The sequence below is a fragment of the Sceloporus undulatus genome, chromosome 8, assembly GCF_019175285.1.
Source record: "Sceloporus undulatus isolate JIND9_A2432 ecotype Alabama chromosome 8, SceUnd_v1.1, whole genome shotgun sequence".
NCBI classification, from domain to species: domain Eukaryota; kingdom Metazoa; phylum Chordata; class Lepidosauria; order Squamata; family Phrynosomatidae; genus Sceloporus; species Sceloporus undulatus.
The window spans coordinates 36,472,656-36,493,333 of NC_056529.1; the positions used below are offsets into that span (position 1 = coordinate 36,472,656).

General features: G+C 42.4%; 1 protein-coding gene and 1 long non-coding RNA gene across 3 annotated transcripts in view; one reads left to right on the forward strand and one right to left on the reverse strand.

Moving 5' to 3' along the window:
- The first annotated feature begins 250 nt into the window (after positions 1–250).
- Positions 251–20,678, forward strand: part of TMC5 (transmembrane channel like 5) — a 37,980-nt gene continuing 17,552 nt past the window's right edge. The window contains exons 1-14 of one of the 2 annotated variants that reach the window (XM_042437969.1): positions 251–568; positions 2,924–3,000; positions 5,609–5,708; positions 8,453–8,669; positions 8,834–9,051; positions 10,539–10,646; positions 11,239–11,338; positions 12,564–12,654; positions 14,120–14,368; positions 15,308–15,459; positions 15,727–15,871; positions 16,789–16,944; positions 17,427–17,593; positions 18,313–18,391. In XM_042437969.1, coding sequence (XP_042293903.1) covers positions 8,548–8,669; positions 8,834–9,051; positions 10,539–10,646; positions 11,239–11,338; positions 12,564–12,654; positions 14,120–14,368; positions 15,308–15,459; positions 15,727–15,871; positions 16,789–16,944; positions 17,427–17,593; positions 18,313–18,391 — 1,587 coding nt within the window. In that variant the 5' untranslated portion in view covers positions 251–568; positions 2,924–3,000; positions 5,609–5,708; positions 8,453–8,547. The remainder of the gene's footprint in view (positions 569–2,923; positions 3,001–5,608; positions 5,709–8,452; positions 8,670–8,833; positions 9,052–10,538; positions 10,647–11,238; positions 11,339–12,563; positions 12,655–14,119; positions 14,369–15,307; positions 15,460–15,726; positions 15,872–16,788; positions 16,945–17,426; positions 17,594–18,312; positions 18,392–20,678) is intronic. The other variant, XM_042437968.1, reaches the window with a different exon arrangement.
- Positions 15,406–16,930, reverse strand: LOC121914500. The gene is made up of 2 exons (XR_006100537.1): positions 16,794–16,930; positions 15,406–15,830 (listed from the first exon to the last, which is right to left on the reverse strand). It is a non-coding gene; the product is annotated as an uncharacterized LOC121914500 (long non-coding RNA).

Consider the following 20,678-nt stretch of genomic DNA (forward strand, 5'->3'; position numbering starts at 1 on the left):
AAAGCACAAGGGAGGAGGGGGGAGGAGGCGGCGGAGGAGTGGAAGCCGGACTGCGATGGAAACGAAAGAGAAAGAAATCACAAGGACCCCCTCCCTCCCTCCCTCTCCTCTCTCTCTCTCTCTCTGAGCTTGCAACTTTTGTCTTTCCCCTTTTCCCTCTCCGAGTTCCCCGTGGTTTTGATGGAGGGGAGGAGGGGGGAGGAAGAAGCTTGAAGGCCCCCAGGGCCTGAAGGGGGGGGTCCGGACCCCCAAAACCCCCTCTTCCCTACGTCCCTGGCTGGATGGCCATATCATGTCAATGGGGATGCTTTAACTGAGAGTTCCTGCATGGCAGAATGGGTTGGACTGGATCAGGGCCCTTGGGGTCTCTTCCAACTCTAGGATTCTATGGTTCTTGTTCAATGGCCACTTCAAGGTGTGACCAGGTGAGGTCCCAGCCCCGGCCACGCCCCCAGTGACGTCACTCGACGATGCCCCGCCCCTCTCCTGCAACGCTCGTCTCCACTGCTCTGTCTGCGGAGGAAGAAAGAGAGGCGAAGCCTTGGACGGAGGAGACCTCGCCTCATCAGTAAGGCTCTCTCCCCAGTTGCCCTGTTTCGGGATGACTGCCTTTAAAGAACCTTAGGCTGCATCCGCACTGGAGGGATAACCCAGTTTGGCACCGGTTTAACTGCCCTGGCTCAAGGCTAGGGGATTCTGGGAGTTGGAGTGGAGCAGGAAACCCTGGGAAAGGTCCATTCATTAGTATCCTAGCCTTTCTCCATAGAGCTTAGGCAAGATAATAATAATAATAATTTAATGTTGTGAGCTACCCTGAGTCCCAGTTTTGGAGAAAGAGTGGGATATATATATAAATATTATTATTATTAATATTATTATTGGAAAAACGCAGAATAACAACAACAACAACAACAGTATTTATTTATATCCTGCCCTTTCCCCAAAACTGGAACTCAGGGCAGCAGCTCACGGCTTTAAAAAACCAGGACCCATTAAAAGCACATAAAAACTGTACATTAAAATAGAATTATTACAGTATTAAGACAAATTACATGTGAAAAGAATAAAAACAGTTAAAAAGATAAAAATGTTAAAAAAATACTTTAAAGCAATGCAGCAGAAGGTTAAGAGGTGATATGAGAGCCCTGTTCAAATACTTGGATGTCATATTGAGGAGGGAGCAAGCTTGTTTTCTGCTGCTCCAGAGAATAGGACACAGAGAGATTCCAGCTCAACATTAGGAGGAACCTCCTGACAGTAAGGGCTATTAGACAGTGGAACAAACTCCTTCCTCGGAGTATAGTGGAGTCTTCTTCCTTAGAGTTCTTTAAACAGAGGCTGGATGGCCATCTGTTTGGGATGCTTTGATGGAGAGTTCCTGCATGGCAGAATGAGGTTGGACTGGATGGCCCTTGTGGTCTCTTCCAACTCTAGGATTCTATAAATTCTTCTTTGCTCCCCTTTTTTCCTCATGAAAGCAGCCCTGTGAGGTAGGCTAGGGTGAGAGAAAGGGTCTGACTCCATTGAATTTGACAGCTGAGTGGGGATCTGGAGTATCCTCTGGGAGGCCCAAGCCCAGGGGAAGGGATTAACCAGATGTTGTTGGACTGCATCTCCCACCATTCCTTACCATTGGCTATACTGGCAAGAGCTCTTGGGACATAGAGTCCAGCAACATTGGAGGATTATACAGTTCCAAAACAGCTGGAGGGCCAAAAATTCTCCCCACCCTTGTTCTGACCACGACACCACACCATCCCCAAATATATTTAATGACATGGGTTGTTTCAAGGCGGGTTGCCATTGCCTTCCTCTGAGGCTGAGAGAGTATGACTTGCCCAGGGCCACTCAATGGGATTCATGGCCAAGCGGCGAAGCAAACCCTGGTCTACAGAGTCGCAGTCCAACACTACACCACACTGGCTCTGCAATGGGTTGTAGTCCGTGAAAACTCGTGCTGTGATTATATACAGAGCTTGGAAAAGTTACTCTTTGACTACAGCTCCCAGATTCTACCAGCCAGTATGATGACTAGTACGACTCCTGAGACCAGGGTTTGTCTTCCTTAAAGCCACCGGGTGACCTTGGGCAAGCCACGCTCTCTCAGCCTTAAAGAAAGGCAATGGCAAAAATCTCTCAGAACAAATCTTGCTAAGAAAATTCCATGATAGTTTGTTGTGTTGTTGTTGTTGTGTGACTTCAAACAGAGGCTGGGTGGCCACCTGTCGGGGATGCTTTGATTGTGAGCTCCTGCATGACAGGGAGTTGGACTGGATGGTCCTTGTGGTCTCTTCTAACTCCATTATTCTATTTCAGTCATTCTCTCCTGTAGCCATCCCTATGTCATCGTTCTTGCATGTTCTCATAAGTCCTGAATTTCTGACTTATGGCAACTCTGAGGCAACCCTACCATGGACTTTTCATGCCAAGATTTGTCCAGGGGAGATTTACCTTTGCCTTCTTTTGAGGCTGAGAGTTTGTGACTTGCCTAAAACCACCCAGTGAGTTTACTATATGGCCAGTCAGGGATTCAGACCCTGGTTCTCAGGCTCAGACCTCTACACCTGGCTGGCTGTCAGTTCACCTTCGGATCCCCATAAGTCAGAAACAACTTGAAGGCACACAGCAACAACAATCTGTTGCTGATGCTAATGATAGAATGGCTTTCCTATTGGAAAGTGTCATAAAAATGGGATTAGATGCTGTACCAAGGGAAATTTTGACATCTAGAGCTTTATAGGGAAATTAATGTGGTTGGTATTCTTCAATTTCCTTTTGTCCACTGATTATTATTATTTTTAAATGCACAATCATTCTCAAGCCACCTTTGAATTCTTCAACAATGAGGAAGTGAAAGCAATCTACCTGGCTGATGGGGGAAAGGATCTGATGAGGGCTGATTAATGATTACTAATTTTAATAGGCATATAAACTTGCCAAGGTTCTTGAAAAGAGCAGGGATAACATCACAGCATGGCAAGTTCTCACAGCAGACTTGTGGTAAGCACTGTCCTTCCCAATTTATTGTAACTAAGTCCCCCTCCCCCCCTTTTGAATTTAGTATAACTTTTAAAGACTAAGTTCAATTTGTTTTCCCCGCAGCATTTTAAAGTCTTAAACTCAGGGCTTTTAACATGTTGATTGCTTGGAACTGTAAGATGCAAAGGTTGCTTCATGCTGTAGCTTATTAAAAAGGTTGCACCAGATTCTTTTTCTTTACTAGTCAGGTGCAATGGGTATATGTTTGGTAGAGCCACAGATCAAATAAAGCATGTTTAATTCTCCTAGAAATGTGTATGATTTAAATAGTGTTAACTGTGCAAGCCTATAGAATGGTGCAGTTACACACAATTAGTACACCCCTTTTGCTTGGATTCTGTGGTTGTACATAGCAAGGTACTTAGTTGAACCTGGATTGTCCACATGCCCCAGGTCTTTGCTCCTTTTCTCCTGGGAACCTTACCTAGTGTTCCTAAATGCCATCATGACCTCTCAAGAACATTGCTGGCTCCAGGTATGGAAAAAATATATGGGGACCCCAAATACAGCATGGGGTGTGCAGGATGATGCTAACACTTCCCACATTATGAAGTGAAGCAATGTACATTATTACGGAATGGGGAAGGGGCAGTAAATTCAAAGTCAGCATTACCTAACTACGCCAAGGAGTGCAGCTGTCTAGTCAACAGTAAACTTAATTGAGTTCTGCAGAAATTTTTCCAGGTATGTAAACATGATTCCAGCTGAACTTTCTTAACTGTGTCAGTTTCAGGTACAGTCTTGGAAAATTCAGCCCTTTGGTAGAGCATTGAACCTCCTGGAGTAGCTTCTCTTCAGAGAGTCTGGGCCATAATAAAAAAAGGGCTGCCATAGGAGTAGCGTAGTAAGGAGCCTGGTCCGGAGTTTCCATGTTTCTAGAAATCAAGGTGCACTGCACAGTGCAATTTCAAGGGACCTTTCATAATACAGAAATATTGCACTATGATTCCATAACTGTCATGGCTGCAGAATGGTAGTTTGGTGAGGCACTAGAGCAGTGATTCCCAAAGTGAATGGTACTCCTCCCCTGGGAGTTGGCAGAAAGCTCCATGGGGAAGGCACATCTCTGGGGAAGGAGCATCTGGGGTTGATTGTTCAACTCTCTCAAACTGAGAGTTCTTCCTCGCTGGGAGAAAAGTTTGAAGCTGCACTCTCTGTCCTGACTAGGAAGGATAGAGAGTCCTTCCTCCCTGAGGAGAAGCTGCTTCTTTTGCACCCATGAGAAGCCTATCACTCACATCAGCCTTTGTCACTTTCCAGGTTTTCCAGCAGGACTCTTTCTCAGCCATACCTGGAGATGCCAGGGACCTTTTCAATGCACAGCAGCATGTGCTCTACCTCTGAGCTTCATCCTTTCTGTTGAACACCCTCATCCCACGATTGACTGGCTTGGCATCTTGGGAAATGCAGAGAGGGGCAGCATTATAGCTCAGTGACAGAACACAATGTTTACACATGTGAGGGCTCAGATTCTAACCATTGGAATGAGTATGAGGTATCCGTTTCCCCAATGTCTTAGGTTTGTGAATGCACACAGACAGCCCCCAACAACACCAGCTGTTGGCCTTGCACAGTGCCAGATGGGGCCCAAAAGAGTGTGTGCTTTTAGGTGTGCAATCAGGGTGATCAGATGTCACAACTGCAAAGGAAGACAAAGCACCATAAAATGTAGCACATTTAGTGAAAATGTAGGGCTTTACAAAATAAAAGCTTGAACGCTAATGTAAATATAAATTCATGCTTCTTAGTGATGCTCAAAATGGAGGACATTTTGGAATTCCTCCTGGACAGAAAGAAGGCTGAAGTGTAGGACGTGTCCTGTTAAAGGGGGACATCCAATGGCTCTACATGTGATTCTGTCAAATGTAGTTCATATTGAAATGGTTCATGGGTTGATACTGTACTGTTGCAATGCCTTGGGATCAGGGTGGGGTGTCCCCAAACATAAAAGAGGCAGTATGCAAGGGAAAAGGTATTTTATCTGACAGGATGGTTTTCTACCTGTTGAAGGAATATGTACAAGAGTATGCAGTCATGTAAATCAGTGCATCCTTTTTCTAAGGACTAGACACTGTTTTTCTCTCATCAAAGACTAAGCCACAGTATGCTTCCCACCGAAACAGCAACCTAACTTAACCGTGTTATTATGGGAAGGAGCACAAGAAAAACGAGTAATACACTTTTGTTTTGCAATTCTATTTTTGCAACCAGGACTACAGAACTTGGCTTTGCTCTGCTTGCCAGACTTGGGGTGCTCTTTAGCATTTGCAGCAGTTGTCTCTTTACTTTATGAGAACATCACCTTTTCAAACAGTCAGGAGCAAAAGAAGCTATCTTAACAAACTTATATGGTTCTGTTGTATTTGTGTTTAAACCAGGGCTGGATAATCTCTTGGCTGTGCTGACTGAGGCTGATGGGAGGACCATGAGTTCCCCACAGCTAGTTTAAAATATAATGGCAAAAGTTACAGATAGGAAATATTCTTCTTAAGTTGGTGTCATTGTTTGTGACTGATCTCAGTAGTAACATTCCTATACATTATTTTAATTTTTCTTCTTCTCCTTACAGCTGAACTCGCCAGCAAAGTTCTTGAAAGTGATACCTCTCATTAAATTATAATCTGGAACTTTGTAACAAGTGCATATCGATTTTACTTTTCCACTTGAAGGTAAATTGAGAAGCTGTTGTAAAGGATGGATCTCCGTTTTGCGACACTGGTGGTTCAAGTAATTTTATTATATTGAGGGCTTGTAGTTTTATCAGTATTAATTTTGGAGTGCTGTATTCTGCTTGGTTTTTAATGGTCTATGGATACTCCCAAGGCAATTTACACTAACAGTTAAAAACACTATGCAAACAAAATAATTAAAATAACAACATTTTCAGAAAAGAAAACACAGAGGACCTTTCCACACAGGGCACAGGTGTAGGGTCAGTTCACATTGGCCGATTCGTATTCGCGTCATATCGCATTGTTCTTCCACACCTGGGTGGCCTTCCGAATCGAGGTTTTGCGAATCGGCCAATGCGTATTCAGGCAAAGTGAGGCAAGTGCAGATTGGATAACCACACCAGCCCAATACAATGTGTATTGGCCGATGCGCATCGGCAGCTTTGTGCATGCTCTGTGGGGCTCTGAACGGGGGCAACATTTTTGACTTCCGGAGTGAAGAATGAGGTCACTGTTTAGCGCGTAATATCGCGAAAATTGCTGCCTTTAGCAACTTACGAAAGGGGTATGCACCATCTGTATATGTGTGTGTGTGTGTGTATGTATGTGTGTGTGTGTGTGTATATATATATATATGCACACACATAAATACATACTTTTATATATATACATACATACATATAGTGGTACAGCCACAAGTGTGATGCCTTTTTAATGTGTACACACACATTTGTCTGTATGAGTGTTAATATACACACACACACACAAACACACACACATATATACAAAAACACACTGTGCCACAGCCAAAAGTGTGATGCCGTATTTATATGTGTACACACACATCTGTCTGCTTGAGTGTTTATATATATATGTGTGTATGTGTGTGTGTATACACACACACACAGACACACATAGATATACACACATATACACATAGTGGTACTGCCAAAAGTGTGAAGCCGTATTTATATGTGTACACACACAGCTGTCTATGTGTGTGTGTGTGTGTGTATATATATATATATATACACACACATACATACACACACACACACACACACACAAACTGTGGAGCAGCCGAAAGTGTAATGCTGCATGTATATGCTTACACACACATCTTTGTGTGTGTGTATATATACATATATATACGTACATATATATATATATATATATACACACACACACACACACATACACACACACGCAGCATTACACTTTCGGCTGCTCCACAGTTTGTGTGTGTATATATATATATATATATGTGTGTGTGTGTGTGTGTGTGTGTGTATAGATATACACATACATATACATGTATACACACATATACATATACATTCCCCCCCACACACAAAAGGTTTCTGCATTATCTCGTTCAGTGGAAAAATCGCTCCCCAGCCCCGGCGGTTGTCCTGAAAGGGGAAAGGGCCAACGGAAGGAGATGGGGGAAATTCCAGCGCAGCATCATGGGAAATTTGTAACCCGGTGGTCTTCAGGAGAACCAGCGGATTGGATGTACACACCAGCCAAAGCAGCAGAGGTTTCGCACTGGCCATCAATACGGATCCCACCGATCCACTAATTTTGTGCACTCGCAAAACGGAGGAGCCGGCTGCCTTCAGTTCAGAACCCAGCCGTGAATACGCATTGGCCAAAGCGTATTCACGTTATATCGTATTGGTCAATACATATTCTGAGCTCACAGGTGTGGAACACCAATGCTATATAATGCGAATACGCATCAACCAATGCGAACTGACCCTACTTCTTTGCCCTGTGTGGAAAGGTCCAGAGTCTTCTAAAGTACAATTCTACAGTCAGGGAAAGGGGACAAAAACATCACTAGGAGTGTTCAAAAAGTGGGAAGAGTAGAAGAGCCTTTACTGGTAGTGGGAATATTCCATAATATGTACTTCAAGAAGCATTGGACACCTCTATGCAGGGATTTCTCTAACTGATGCCCTTTAGACATGTTGGATTACAACTTGGACCATCACCAAACTGCATGATCAATTGCTATGTTGGCTGGAAGTGATGAGTGTTGTAGTCCAGTAGCTCTGGAGGACGCCAGGTTGAGGAATGCCAAGTTACACAGTTTGCTTTGCAGATTTAGAGCGTATGTGTGTGAAGCGATTTGTTCATTAATCCTGGAGGAAGAAAATGTTTTGTTGATCTTGGTATCAGAGTTCAAGGAGTACTTGTTAGTTAGATAAATACCCACAATGTATTCAGTGGGCTTTTCCCATCAGCTATTTCCTGATGACACAATAGTGCAGCTCAGCTGTGTATCTAATGATAAAAAGAAATGTCTGTCAACACTGAAATGGCTGACCTTTGTCTTCAGGTGTTTATGTTGGCTTGAAAGTTGCTCTGTGAAACCTGCATCTTTCCAAATTACAATTTTTTAAAAAAAATATACTATACAATAACTCTTCTAGTGTTTAAGGTTTCTACATGACTTTCTAAGCAATGCAGAGGATTTGTAAAAAAAAGCCATATCCTTTCATGAGAAAAATAAACAAAGGTGAGAGAGATCATTTTACCTACCCTGAAGACATTTTGTGGTTTGGAAAGGAAGACTAGCATTTGTAGCTTGTGTGTCTTTGTACCAGTAGCCATTATTGTATTGGTAGTAAATCCAGTTGTGTGATGGCTTCTGATTCCTAAATAAAGGGCATGAAGATTTACAGACAGCTGTGAAGAACTAGCTATAACATATTTAATACTTTCTTTTAAAATAGGTTCATGATGGAACTTGAATCATTAAAGAACCGAAGCAGTGTCTGACTAGATTTCCAGATTATTGCTCCTATGAAGATAAAGGTTTGGAGACATCATGTCTTTTCACTACAATGAAGCTTTTGAAAACTTGGGCTGTCCTTATTCTGAACCACTGGAGGTTGATAATCCAGATAATCCAGATTATCACTATGCTGACACACTGGAGCTTGACAGAATGTAAGTCTCAAGTGTAGCAAATTCAGTTATAGCTGTGGGTTTAACATTGATAACTGCCTGTTCCAAAGCCTATATTTGTCAGATGTATTTAAAATAAGTTTGAAACTTATGTTCATGCAAAATGTAAATGTTCACCTCCTTTTCTTTTTCTTCTTCTCATACAGAAGACCTACTGAAGGAAGCACGTCTTTCCATTATAATCCTTATGATTCCTCTCCTTACAATTCCTATGGAGAGCACAATGCAGAAGGAGTACGAAGGCAAAATTCTTCCATTCATATACCCATGAACTCAGTGCAGATTCAGAATTCTGATACTGACTATGGATTAAGAGATTTTTCATTTGAGACTCCCAGTTCAAATCCGTATAGAAATGCACATAGTACGTAACTGTAATGTGTTTGTGTGTTTGAGAGAGAGAGAATTTTTACCTTACCTTCTACTGCAACATGATGTGTTTATGTAGAGAGTAGAATTGCTAGTGGAACTGCAGGACAATCCTGTTAGCATTAAATAATGTATCACTTGTGTGGAACAGCAAAAATGAAACTAAGGCTTTGATAGTATCAGCATCTACAAAGAGCAGATTTATAGTGTAGTCCTCTGTGTGAACATGCGTGTGTATGCATGAGTGCATGCCTTCACATTGTTGACACATGGCAACCTATGCATTTCACAGAGTTTTCTTAGGCAAGGAATACTCACAGGTAGTTTACCATTTCCTTCTTGATACTCCTTCGCAATCCTTCATCCAAGTATTAACCAGGCCTGACCCTGTTTAGCTGCAGTTAAACTGTCTTTACTAGTCTAGTCCAACTGATCTGTATTTGCAGGAGGGTAATCTTGTTTTTCAAGGCCTAAATACCCTGAAGGTGCTAAATCCTGTCTGATTTTGGAAGCTATGCGGGGTCATCCCAGGTTAGTATTAGGATGGAAGACTGCCAAAAAATAGGCTATATTTCAGAGGAAGGAACTGGCAAAACTACCTTTGATTAGTTCTTACCTAAGAAAACCCTATGAAATTCACAGACGACTAGAAGGCACACACTATGTAGATACAAAACATGCAGGGATAGTCCCTTAAGGTGCCAAATCCTATCTGTTCTTGATAGCTAGGTTGGGTTTGCCCTAGTTAGTCCATGGACGGGAGACCACCAGGTGCTGTAAGACTATACTTCAGAGAAAGGAACTGGCAAAACCACCTCTGAGTAGTCCTTGCCTAAGAAAACCTTATGAAATCCATGGGGTTGACCTAAGTCAAACAGGTGGCTTGCATATACAGATTTCTTTAGGAAATCTAAGTCTTAAGTTTAGGATCAGAAACACTCTTGTGTAAATCTACAGCGCTATATAATAATAATAATAATAATAATAATAATAGATTTATTTCTAGCCCGCCCAATCACGAAGAATCCGGGCAGGTTACAACAATAAAATACAACAAATTACAATAGAGTTAAAAAAATCAAACCCTAGACCTACCACCCCCCCCCCATTCCCAGTACTAAAACAGAATTAAACAGGAATAATATTAAAACATTAAAAACATTAAAAACATTGAACAAACAAAAAATAGGCATAATAATAATAATAATAATAATAATAATAATAATAATAATAATAATTGTGTTTAGGATCAGAAGCATTCTTCCAAAATGAATTCTTTTGGAGGCGCAGGGCTAGAAAACCACAGTGTTCATTCATAATTGGCACTCACTGATGCCTACTTGTGTGCAAGATACAAGTGGAGACTTTAAGCTTTCAGCAGGCGGCAAAACTGAGGTAGAACTGCAATAGCTGTAAAAAACATTGACAAACATACATGAGAAGACACAAGCCAGTTTTGTATTCTTCTTTTATCTTCAACAGTTAATCCTTCGTTTGAATATGAACCAGAATTTGCACAGACTCTATCTGCTGACATCAATGCTTTGAATCACTATTATACACGGAAACCTAAAACTTCATCTGTTGGAGGTAAAATTGCAAGGGATAAATTACCTAACGGCATTTTTGAATCACTTGCTCCAAAATTAGTGTAGCATAGTATGCTTTGCAGTGATCTCATCTAAAAAAATGTGTGTGAGTGACATTTTGAACTTTTGTGACTAGTAGACCTTTAACATCAAACTAAAATCATGTCCAGTTCCAGGCTCATAGAAATATACCAAAGACACAACTATTGTAAATGAAGACAGTAATGTGATGCTTGCTTATGATCTGATGCAAGATTTTGGAGGGATTTTTTTTAAGATTCCAGCAAACCCACAAAATGGACATTATTGACAAACCCTGAGGATTTCCTATTACAAGGAAACTACATCAAGTACGTTTGTTCTGCTGTGATGGGTGGCAGTTGAAGGACATTAAATATTTAAATATTTGAAGGGATGTCAACCAGAGAAGTAACAGGCAAGATGCTGATATGGTTTTTGTAACACCTTCTAGTATACTTCAGTTAGACCTTGGCTCCAGTGAGAAGGAAAAAGAAGGAAAGGGGTGTTGTTGTTGTTTCAATTTTCTTCCCTGTTTCATAACTAACTGAATGCTTAACTTGTATATTTTGCAGAAGAAAAATTTATTGGTGATCTTATAACAATGTCCACCCACGAAAGAATTAAAGCAATCCAGCAAATTCCAAAACCTATGAAAGAAAAGCGAAACATCAGGTAACAAGGAATTATTTGTAGTATAATTCTTAAGTGCCTTGGTTGAAAAAGAAGCCAAATATATATGCAACTTAAAAATGCATGTTTGTTGTTAGCTGCCGTTAAGTCAACTTTTACTTCCAGTGACTCCATGAATGAGAGACCTCCAAGTCATTCTATCTCAATAGCCCTTCTCAGGTCATGCAGACTTGGGACCATGGTTTCCTTGAGTCTATCTATATGGAAAGCATTGTTTGTCTTTTTCTATTGCTTTTTAGTTTCCCAAGCATTATTGTCTTTTCTAGTGAGTCATGTCTTCTGATCATATGGCTGAAGTAGGACACTCTCACTTTAGTCATCTTGGCTTCTAGGGAGAGATCAGGCTTGATTTGCTCCAGGACCCACAGATTTCTCTTTTTAGCAGTCTACAGTATCCATAGAACTATTCTCCAGCACCACATTTCAAATGAGTTGATTCTCCTCCTGTTGACTCTCTTTTCTTTGCTGTGCATTGTTCACACAACTATACATAGGAATGGGAATATGATGGCAGAATGGGTAATCTTAACTTTGGTATTCAGTGATATACAGCCGGCTCTCCTTATACATGGATTTGCCATCCACGGATTTAAGCATCCATGGATGGCAAACCCATATTGTCCCCAATGACGGCACACATGCACCTGCGCCACCATTGGGGACAAAAGTCCCCCCCCCCCCCCCCCCCCCCCCCCCCCCCCCCCCCCCCCCCCCCCCCTCCCCCCCCCCCCCCCTCCCCCCCCCTCCCCCCCCCTCCCTCCCTCCCTCCCTCCCTCCCTCCCTCCCTCCTTCCTTCCTTCCTTCCCTCCCTTCCCACCCTTCCTTACTTTTCCTTCCCCTCTCCTTCCCTCTCTCCCTCCCTCATTCCCTGCTTACCTGATTCCTCCAAAGCTTTTGCCCCAGCTTGCCTTCTGCTGGGGCTGGGAGCAGAGCCAATGCTTGGATTTTGCAGCTCCAGGCCCAGCAGCCAGGATGGAGGCTTTGAGCCCTAAAATCCAAGCCCTGGCTCTGTCGCTTGCTCCCTTGGAACCTCGACAAAATCTTGGTGCCCAGACCTTGTTGCGCAGGTACTTTTAAATGTTAAATACAGATTTGAGCATCCATATTTTTTGGTATCCATGCGCAGGAGTTTGCAACCAAATCCCCGCAGATACGTAGGGTCCACTGTAACTTCCTTATATAATTTCTACCATCTGCTTGTTCACAGGAATCATGTTCTACTGGAGAAAACAAAAAAGACCTATGGCCGTAATACTCAAATTAACTGTTGCACCCAGTGTTTCTACAGTACAGCCTTGGTAAGTGTGGCTTTCAGCATGCTCTAAATGTGTTTAGAAAGAAAGAAAAGTCTTTAATGAGAACATTTATAACAGGAGTGGTAACCATGTGCTCTTCCAGATATTCTTGGTCCTGTGCTTCTACTTTTCCTGACCATTAGCTATGCTGCTTGGAGCTTCTGGTAGATGTATCTCAACAGCATCTGGAGGGCTACATGAACCTCATCCATGGCTTATAGAAATAGTAATAGATTCTGTAAGATATCTTGAGTCCCAACACTGAGAAAACGGTAGCATATGAATGAATAAGATGATGATGACGACGACGGTGAAGATGATGTTTGTTCATCATTATAACATATGGTTTTTGCTCGTGCCATGAAATGTATTGTAGGTGACCAAATAAGCCAACAACAAGCCATGGATTCAGATAGTTGTTAGTGTTCCTTCAAAAAATCATGGCTTGTGAGCAGAGGAGGGGTGATGCATCACAACAAGCTACATTTCAACTAACCATATTGTGGCTTGCTGTGACATGCAAACACAGTCAGTATAGAGGAATGACCATGGTCTTCTTTAATCAGTATTTGCTGAAGGCACTCTACTTCTTGAAGCATAGCAGGAAACAGTGTCACTGTTCCAAGTCAAAGTGCATATTATCCATGGCCAGCCAAGTTTTTTTGCGGGAGGTTCCATCTCAGGCAGAAAATCTTAAAAACACTTCTTTCTCTTCCCCCTTTGCCAGTAAAAATACAATCACAGTACAGTTGCTCCTCCATATTCGCAGCCTTGACACTCACGGTTTCGATTATTCACGAGGTCAAGGCTGCTAATGTGGGCATTCCTCTTCCTTTTCCTGTACTTGGCCAGCCCAGGGAGTGATCAGGGAGGCAAAGGCAGGAGGTCTGCAACCAAATCCCCGCAGATACATAGGGCCTTGCCCCCCCCTGCAAGACCCTTCTCCTCCTCAATCCTCTCCTTGCGCTGCCCAGGGAAAGGTGGGGAGGATAAGGCTCTGGAGGGGCCAAGGGAAATCTTGCCTTCTCCTCCCTGATCCTCTCCTTGGGTTTCCCAGGGAAAGGGGTCTCATTTCCCTAACCCCCATGAATCTGGAGGAAGGACTGTCCAATGAATAAATATTTGCTGCCCTTTCATGACACATCAGATCAGTTTCCTGAGGCAGGTGGCTTGATCTTTCTAGCAATAGTACCAGCTCTGTCCTCTCTTTGTGAAACGATAAATCTTTTGTTTCTTCTCTCAACTTTTGTGAAATCTGCTCCATCAGAGAAACTAAGGTGGGTAGTTGACTACAGCAAAACTGGGCAGCTGCAGTGGGACTGGGTGTCTTTTTCTTCATCAAGACCACCAAGATAGGGAGGGCTTAACAGACTGCCAAAATAGCAATAATAGCAACAACAACAACAACAATAGCAGGTGACACATTAACTAAAGGCTTTTGTGTTTTTCTTTCTTTCTTCCCTTCTAGTCTTTTCGGCAGTTTAAAAGCAGCCTGTGCGACTGCTTTCAGCTTTTCAAACTTTGGCAGAAGATTCTCAAAGACATTGGAGGCAAATTTGGGACCAGCGTTCGTTCCTATTTTGCATTTCTGACATGGCTCCTGATGTTTAACATGTTCTCATTCCTTGTGAATTTCAGTTTTATTACAGTTCCCCAGCTCATATCGGCTAAATCAAATAACCTTTCATTTACGGGACTGGAGTTTTTTACAGGAGCCGTAAGTGTGTTTCAGAGGAAAGAAAACCAGGGTCAAAGCTAGGTTTAGTTACTTATTTCATTAAGTGATCATGCAATACAATGGTTGGTCATAAATCCTTAGATTGTCTAAAGGTGGAATCAGGATTCTGCAACTTTCATTCTCATTACACTACTTGAAAAAGATTGTTTTTGAACTACAGCTCTCAGAATCCTCCAGTCAACATAACTGTTGGGCATGGTGACCTGGGGATTTCTGAGAGATACAGCCCTAAAGGCTAAGTTTTCCAATTTTGCCCCATTTCTTGCAGGTGGATAAGCCCAGAGGGCAAGAAATTGGGCAGGGTGGGGATGGGGTGGATGATGGGGAAGCAAAAAATGGACCAGGTAATAAGAAGGAAACAATTCTACCCATTCAGATTTTCTGTACCTCTAGCTGTACTTGCATCAGGGTAGAATTTAATGGTAGATGTTTAAGGCCCCATTAAGTAGAATGAGTAGTGGAATCTCCCTCCTTGGAGGTCTTTAAGCAGAGGCTGGATGGCCATCTGTCGGGGATGCTTTGATTTGGATTTCCTGCATGGCAGAATGGGGTTGGACTGGATGGCCCTTGTGGTGTCTTCCAACTCTATGATTCTGTGATTCTAAGTACAGCAGGGCTGGTTTGCCATATTTTGAAGGAAGTGACATGATATGCATTACAATGTTATGGTTAGGTATCCTGTAAGACCATTACATCTAAAGTTTACAATAACCTACTTGCACTATCATGTACACCGAAGGATTTGTGGTACACATGTTTATGTGTTGCTTTACCCTTTGTCTATTGAAAAGTGATGTGACACTTTGTGCAGAATAAGCCACCCTTTCTGGGGAACTATATAGGTGCTGTAGACTCTAAAAAAGAAATGTTTTGCTATAAATTTTCATTTTGACCGACATTTATATCTTGTTATTTCAGGGTTATTTTAAAGACACTGTGCTCTATTATGGATTTTATACCAATTCTACAGTTGTGAAAAGCGAGACAATGTCTCCATATCACATGCAGCTTGCCTATATATTCACCATTGGAATTTATTTCATTGTGTGCTTCTTAAGCTTGCTCTACAGGTACAGTGATTTTTAAAGATTTCTTCTGTTTTGTTCCATCAAATAAGGAACTTTACACCTGAGAGTAAACCCCATTGAAGAGATTGGGACAATTCTAAATAAACTTAGCACTGTTCACCTATACACAGCATGCTAAGACAATTGCTGGCACTGGGAAATGTGGGAGAATGGGTTGCTATATATAGAAATGATTATTTCTCTCATCTATTCCCCCCCCCTTTCCCTCTTTCCATACAACTGCTCTTGCATGTTTAATTGTGACTGCAGCATGGCAAAGTCCTTCCTCAACAACTTTTCCAGTCCACAGATGTACTCTGGAAATGCCGCCAAACTTCTTTGCATCTGGGATTTCAATATAACCAATGCAAAAGCTGTGAAGTTAAAGCAGAAAAATCTCAGTACTCAAATAAAGGTATGTAATGAAAATATGCATAACTGATTAAGGTTAATCTCTCTACAGCTGAGATGAGCCTAAATGAAGCGATCCAGCTTCTGAAGGCAGGGAGTTTGTCCCAAAACATGTAATGCATTTATTATAAAAAACATAGTTCTGCTATGTACAATATCTTGGTCTTCTTTTTTCTCCATGATATAGAAACTCATTCTTTGCCCTCTTAGGGGTGAAATAGAAGGGGGGGCTTGAAGCTGTCCCTTCCGAAGACAGATTGAGGCCACAGTAAACACACACCGTCGCCCCAATCTACCTTGAAGCCAGTCAAAAAAGGACCAGAAAACATCCTCTCCTTCAGCCTGGGGAAAGGCGGGTTTTCCCACCCTGCCACGGCCCCATGGCAGCATCAAGCCACTCCAGTGACGTGCAGCATATAAACGCCACTCCACTGGAGCACCTTGAAGCACCACATCTGGGCATCTGCCTGACTTCTGGGTGCCTTCAAGGCGTCATTGTGACCTACGGCATCAAAACACTGTGCTCTGATGATGCTCTGACAGCAGCTTAAAAGGGCTGTGTGTTTGGGCCTTATGTTGAGCTGGAACCTCTTTTCCTGTAGCTTCCATCCATTGCTCCAAGTCCTAGTCTCCGGAGCGGCAGAAAACAAGTTAGCTCCCTCCTCAGTATGACATCCCATCTAGTTTCATTTTGCTTCTTAACAGACCTCATGCTCTTAAATATGCAGAACTTGGAAAGTAATTATTTTGGACCATAGCTCCCGGAATTCTATAGCCACAATGAGGAGTGGCCATTTTGGCTGGGAGATGTTGAGAACTGTAGTCCATAAGTAACTTTTCCAAGCTCTTTGAGCGCCCACAGAATAATGAACTGATGTATTATTATTATTATTATTATTATTATTATTATTATTATTAAAGGAGACCTTGTCAGAAGCGAGCACTGGAGCGCTGACACTTTCTTTAAGTCAAAGGCTTTGCCGCATCTCATGTCGTCTTGTGGCTTGGGCTGTCTCATTGGGCGCCGCAGTTGGTTCATGTGCTGGCATTTACCACATCTCCCTTGTCAATTTAGAGGTAAAGTCCTGTGATGTAATTTCTTATATATGTTTCTTGTCTTTGCATCCAATATCTTATCCTATGATTTTAGGAATAAAATAGCCAAATAACAGAGCATATTCTTTAACACTCTCTTATTTGACAGTCTTCCTTAAGATATAGCTTTCTAGATACTTTGGACTGCAACCTCCATAATTTCCCTCCCTTCAGTTACAGACAGTTGCTGGGGCTGCTAGGAACTGTACTACACAATGTCTGCAAGACAGTACTATATGTTGGGGAAGGTTGGTTGAGGACATATCCTACTGGGATAGTGAAAAGGCCACATCCTACAGTGGGAGGGGCACAAAATTGAGCATTGGAGGGATTTTTTTGGGGAGAAATCACCTGAATTGAGTCCTCATCTGAATCTTTCTAAAAGCCCTTTAGGACCTCAGGATGGGGCCCATGGTGGGCATATCATGTGTGTATAGATTTTATCTCTTTCCATCCCCTTGCAGTTTCTTTTAGATGAAAAGAAAACTAATCTGGAAAGTGAAGCTGCCACACTGGTGTTGCCAATAATTGTAAGCCTAATCAATCACATCGTACCATTCTTCTACTCTTCCTTTGGCTTTGTTGAAAAGTTCACTCATCCCAGGCACCAGATCTATACCAATATTGTCAGGTATGTCTTATCCCCATATCCACCCTTTTATTTTACCTTAACTGTAATAGCAGTGTTCTGAACTGAAATAAGCAATACGAACCCGTGTCTGTTTTGTTCTTTTTGTTTTGTTTATCGAAACGTTGCTTAGTGGTTTTAAAACTGTTTGTAAAATGTTGATGTAATCATATCATTCTATGTCCAATGTTTCAGTGATAGAAATAGATCCCTTTTTTTCTCCTAGTATCTCTGTACTTTTAGTTTTAATGAGCATGGGTAGACATACACTTAATGATTTGTTCTCCATTTGCTAATGGGGTTTATTAAACCTTTGTTTAGTGTATCATATTGTTGCTTGCTTTAACATTCTTTATTTGCCTTGTGACTGTTACAAAAGTTAAGATTTAGACAGAGCAACCTTTGCAGACACTTAAGTTTGGGCTGGGGTTGTTCATTTATTTTATGGGAGCCTACTTGGGAAACCCATGCAAGCTTGGGGGAAGAGAAGTTATAGTCCAACACCTCTGAAGGACTCCAAAATGGGGAAGGGTATAATACAGACAGTACCTTGAAAAGTTATTGTTTGGAGCTCAATTCCCTAATCTCCCCCCTGAAAGGAGGTTGTGAGAGTTCTGAACAGAGGACTTCTCTCTTTGTATTCTTGCCATAGAAGGGAATAGGAAACGTTCTGTTTTTATGAACAGAGATGTACGTTTTGATTTCCACTCCCTTTTTTACAGGAACATTATTCTGAAAGTATCTATAATTGGGATTCTCTGCAACTATTGGCTTAACAAAGTGGCCCTCTCAAATGCAGAGGTAAGGTTTTAACTTTATTTGTGTATTGCTAGAAATACACGACAGGAGAGCACAAGTCCATCTTCAGTGCCTGAGCTTCCAAAGAGCAGCTAAGGTGGTAAATGTCTGTGTTGGATTGCAATGACTTCAGACTGATCAAATGTTCCACCAAAACTCCCACCGCAAAAAGCCTGCACACAGAAAGCCAGTATGCCAGGGAGCAGGCTTCTAACTTCTTTCTACTGTGAAGTCGAAGGCTTTCATGGCCGGCATCCATAGTTTTTTGTGGGTTTTTTGGGCTATGTGGCCATGTTTTAGAAGAGTTTATTCCTGGTCCAAGATCACACAGTATATGATCACAGCAGACAATGACCACCAATTAACAGACACTAATCCTCTTTTGCATATCCTCTTAACCTGAGGCCCAACCATCAACAGATTAACATGGGAATCACTCCTCCTTATCCAGGATCACACACACACACACACAATATATATATACACACTCTCTCTCTCTCTCTTTCTCTCTTTCTCTCTCTCTCTCTTCCAGGTCAGCATTCTCTGAAGATGCCAGCCACAGATGCTGGCGAAATTCTTCCAGAACATGGCCACATAGCCCAAAAAACCCACAAAAACTACTTCTTTCTACTGAGTTTCTATGGCTGAGCTCTTATATCACAGAAGTGAAGCATAATTAGGGTTGCCATAAGTCAGGACCTCCAAATGGGACAAATGTAGGACAAATGTAGGACACCATTTTTTAACTGTAGGCCAACATTTTTAAAAATGGAGGACACGTGAAAAAAATTGATGATTTTTATTAAAATGTTAATAGAAATGCATGTTTCTTAGGCATGATCAAAATGGAGGACATTTGGGCATTATTCCTAAACAGATGGCAGAAATGTACTTCCCTTTCTGGCCACTCCCCTCCCCCCATTCCAAACAGCACATTTGGGCATTGAACATGCCTTTATTTTAACATGGCCTCTTGCATATTTCAGAAGCTTATTGCATAACCAAACCCCTTGTTGGGTTTAACACTTAATAAATAAATAATAAAATTTTTATTTATATACCGCTTTTCTAAAAATCAAAATGGTTAACAGCATGTGCATATACAATATAAAACCATCAAAATACAAAGCATCAAAAAACCAACTACAACAATAAAATCACATCTCATGCCAGCTCAGCAGTGCTGACGAGGGGGGGAGCACATCGGGAGTCAGGAGTCAGGAGTCAGGGGTATGCCTGCTCGAAGAGGTGTGTTTTTAACCCCTTCTTAAATTGGTTCAGTGAGGTGGCCGAGCGGAGCTCATCGGGAAGTGAGTTCCAGAGGTTAGGGGCCGAGGTAGAGAAGGCCCTCCTGGTGGCAGTAACTAATCTGACCTCCGGAACTCTTAACAATTGCTTCCCGGTTGATCTGAGTGTGCGGGGCGGATTGTGTGGAGAGAGGCGGTCCTCCAAGTACCCTGGGCCCAAGCCATTTAGGGCTTTATAGGTAATAACCAACACCTTGTATTGCGCCCGGAAGTGAATAGGCAGCCAGTGAAGGTCTTTAAGGACAGCAGGTTTAACAGGGCGATGCATATGAAGAAACAAAAATGTTAAGGGTTTCGCAAAGTGATTTCCAGGCAGGTTTCTTTGCTGGCAAACAACTATACTTCTCAGAAGTGTGTACTTGGTCAAGGGACTGGGGGTTTTTCTTCACTGCGCATGAGATTGTAGAAATCACAGCAATTTACATTGGCCGTGCCTCAGAGCTTTGCTGATATCAATATCACCATTAAAGAACCAAAAACACACAGAAAAGTCACTTTGGAAATCACACTCTCTCTCAGCTTCTGAAACAGTGCCTGCATGCCTCTCAAGCTGACTCAATCATCATCATCATCATCATCATCACATCATCATCATCATCATCATCACACACTAGTCATTGTCAAAGCAAGGAGACTTGTTAGCATTAAAAGCACAGCAAAAAAATTTAAAAAAACTTGAGGCCTCGGCTACTTACCACCACCTCCACCTCCTTCCTCCGTCTGCTCCCCCCTCCCCCTCTCCTCCTCCGTCTGCTCCCCCCCTCCTCCTCCTCCTCCTCCTCCTTCTGCTCCCCCCTCCTCCTCCTCCTCGCTCCTCCTCTGCTCCCCCTCCTACCCTCCTCCTTCTTCTGCTCCTCCGCCTTTTGCTCCCCTCCTCCCTCCTCCGCCTTCTATCCTCTCCCTCTCTTCTCCCCGCCACCCCTCCTCTCTCCCACCCTCCTCCGCCTTCCTGCTCCCCCCGTCCCTCCTCGCCTTCTGCGCCT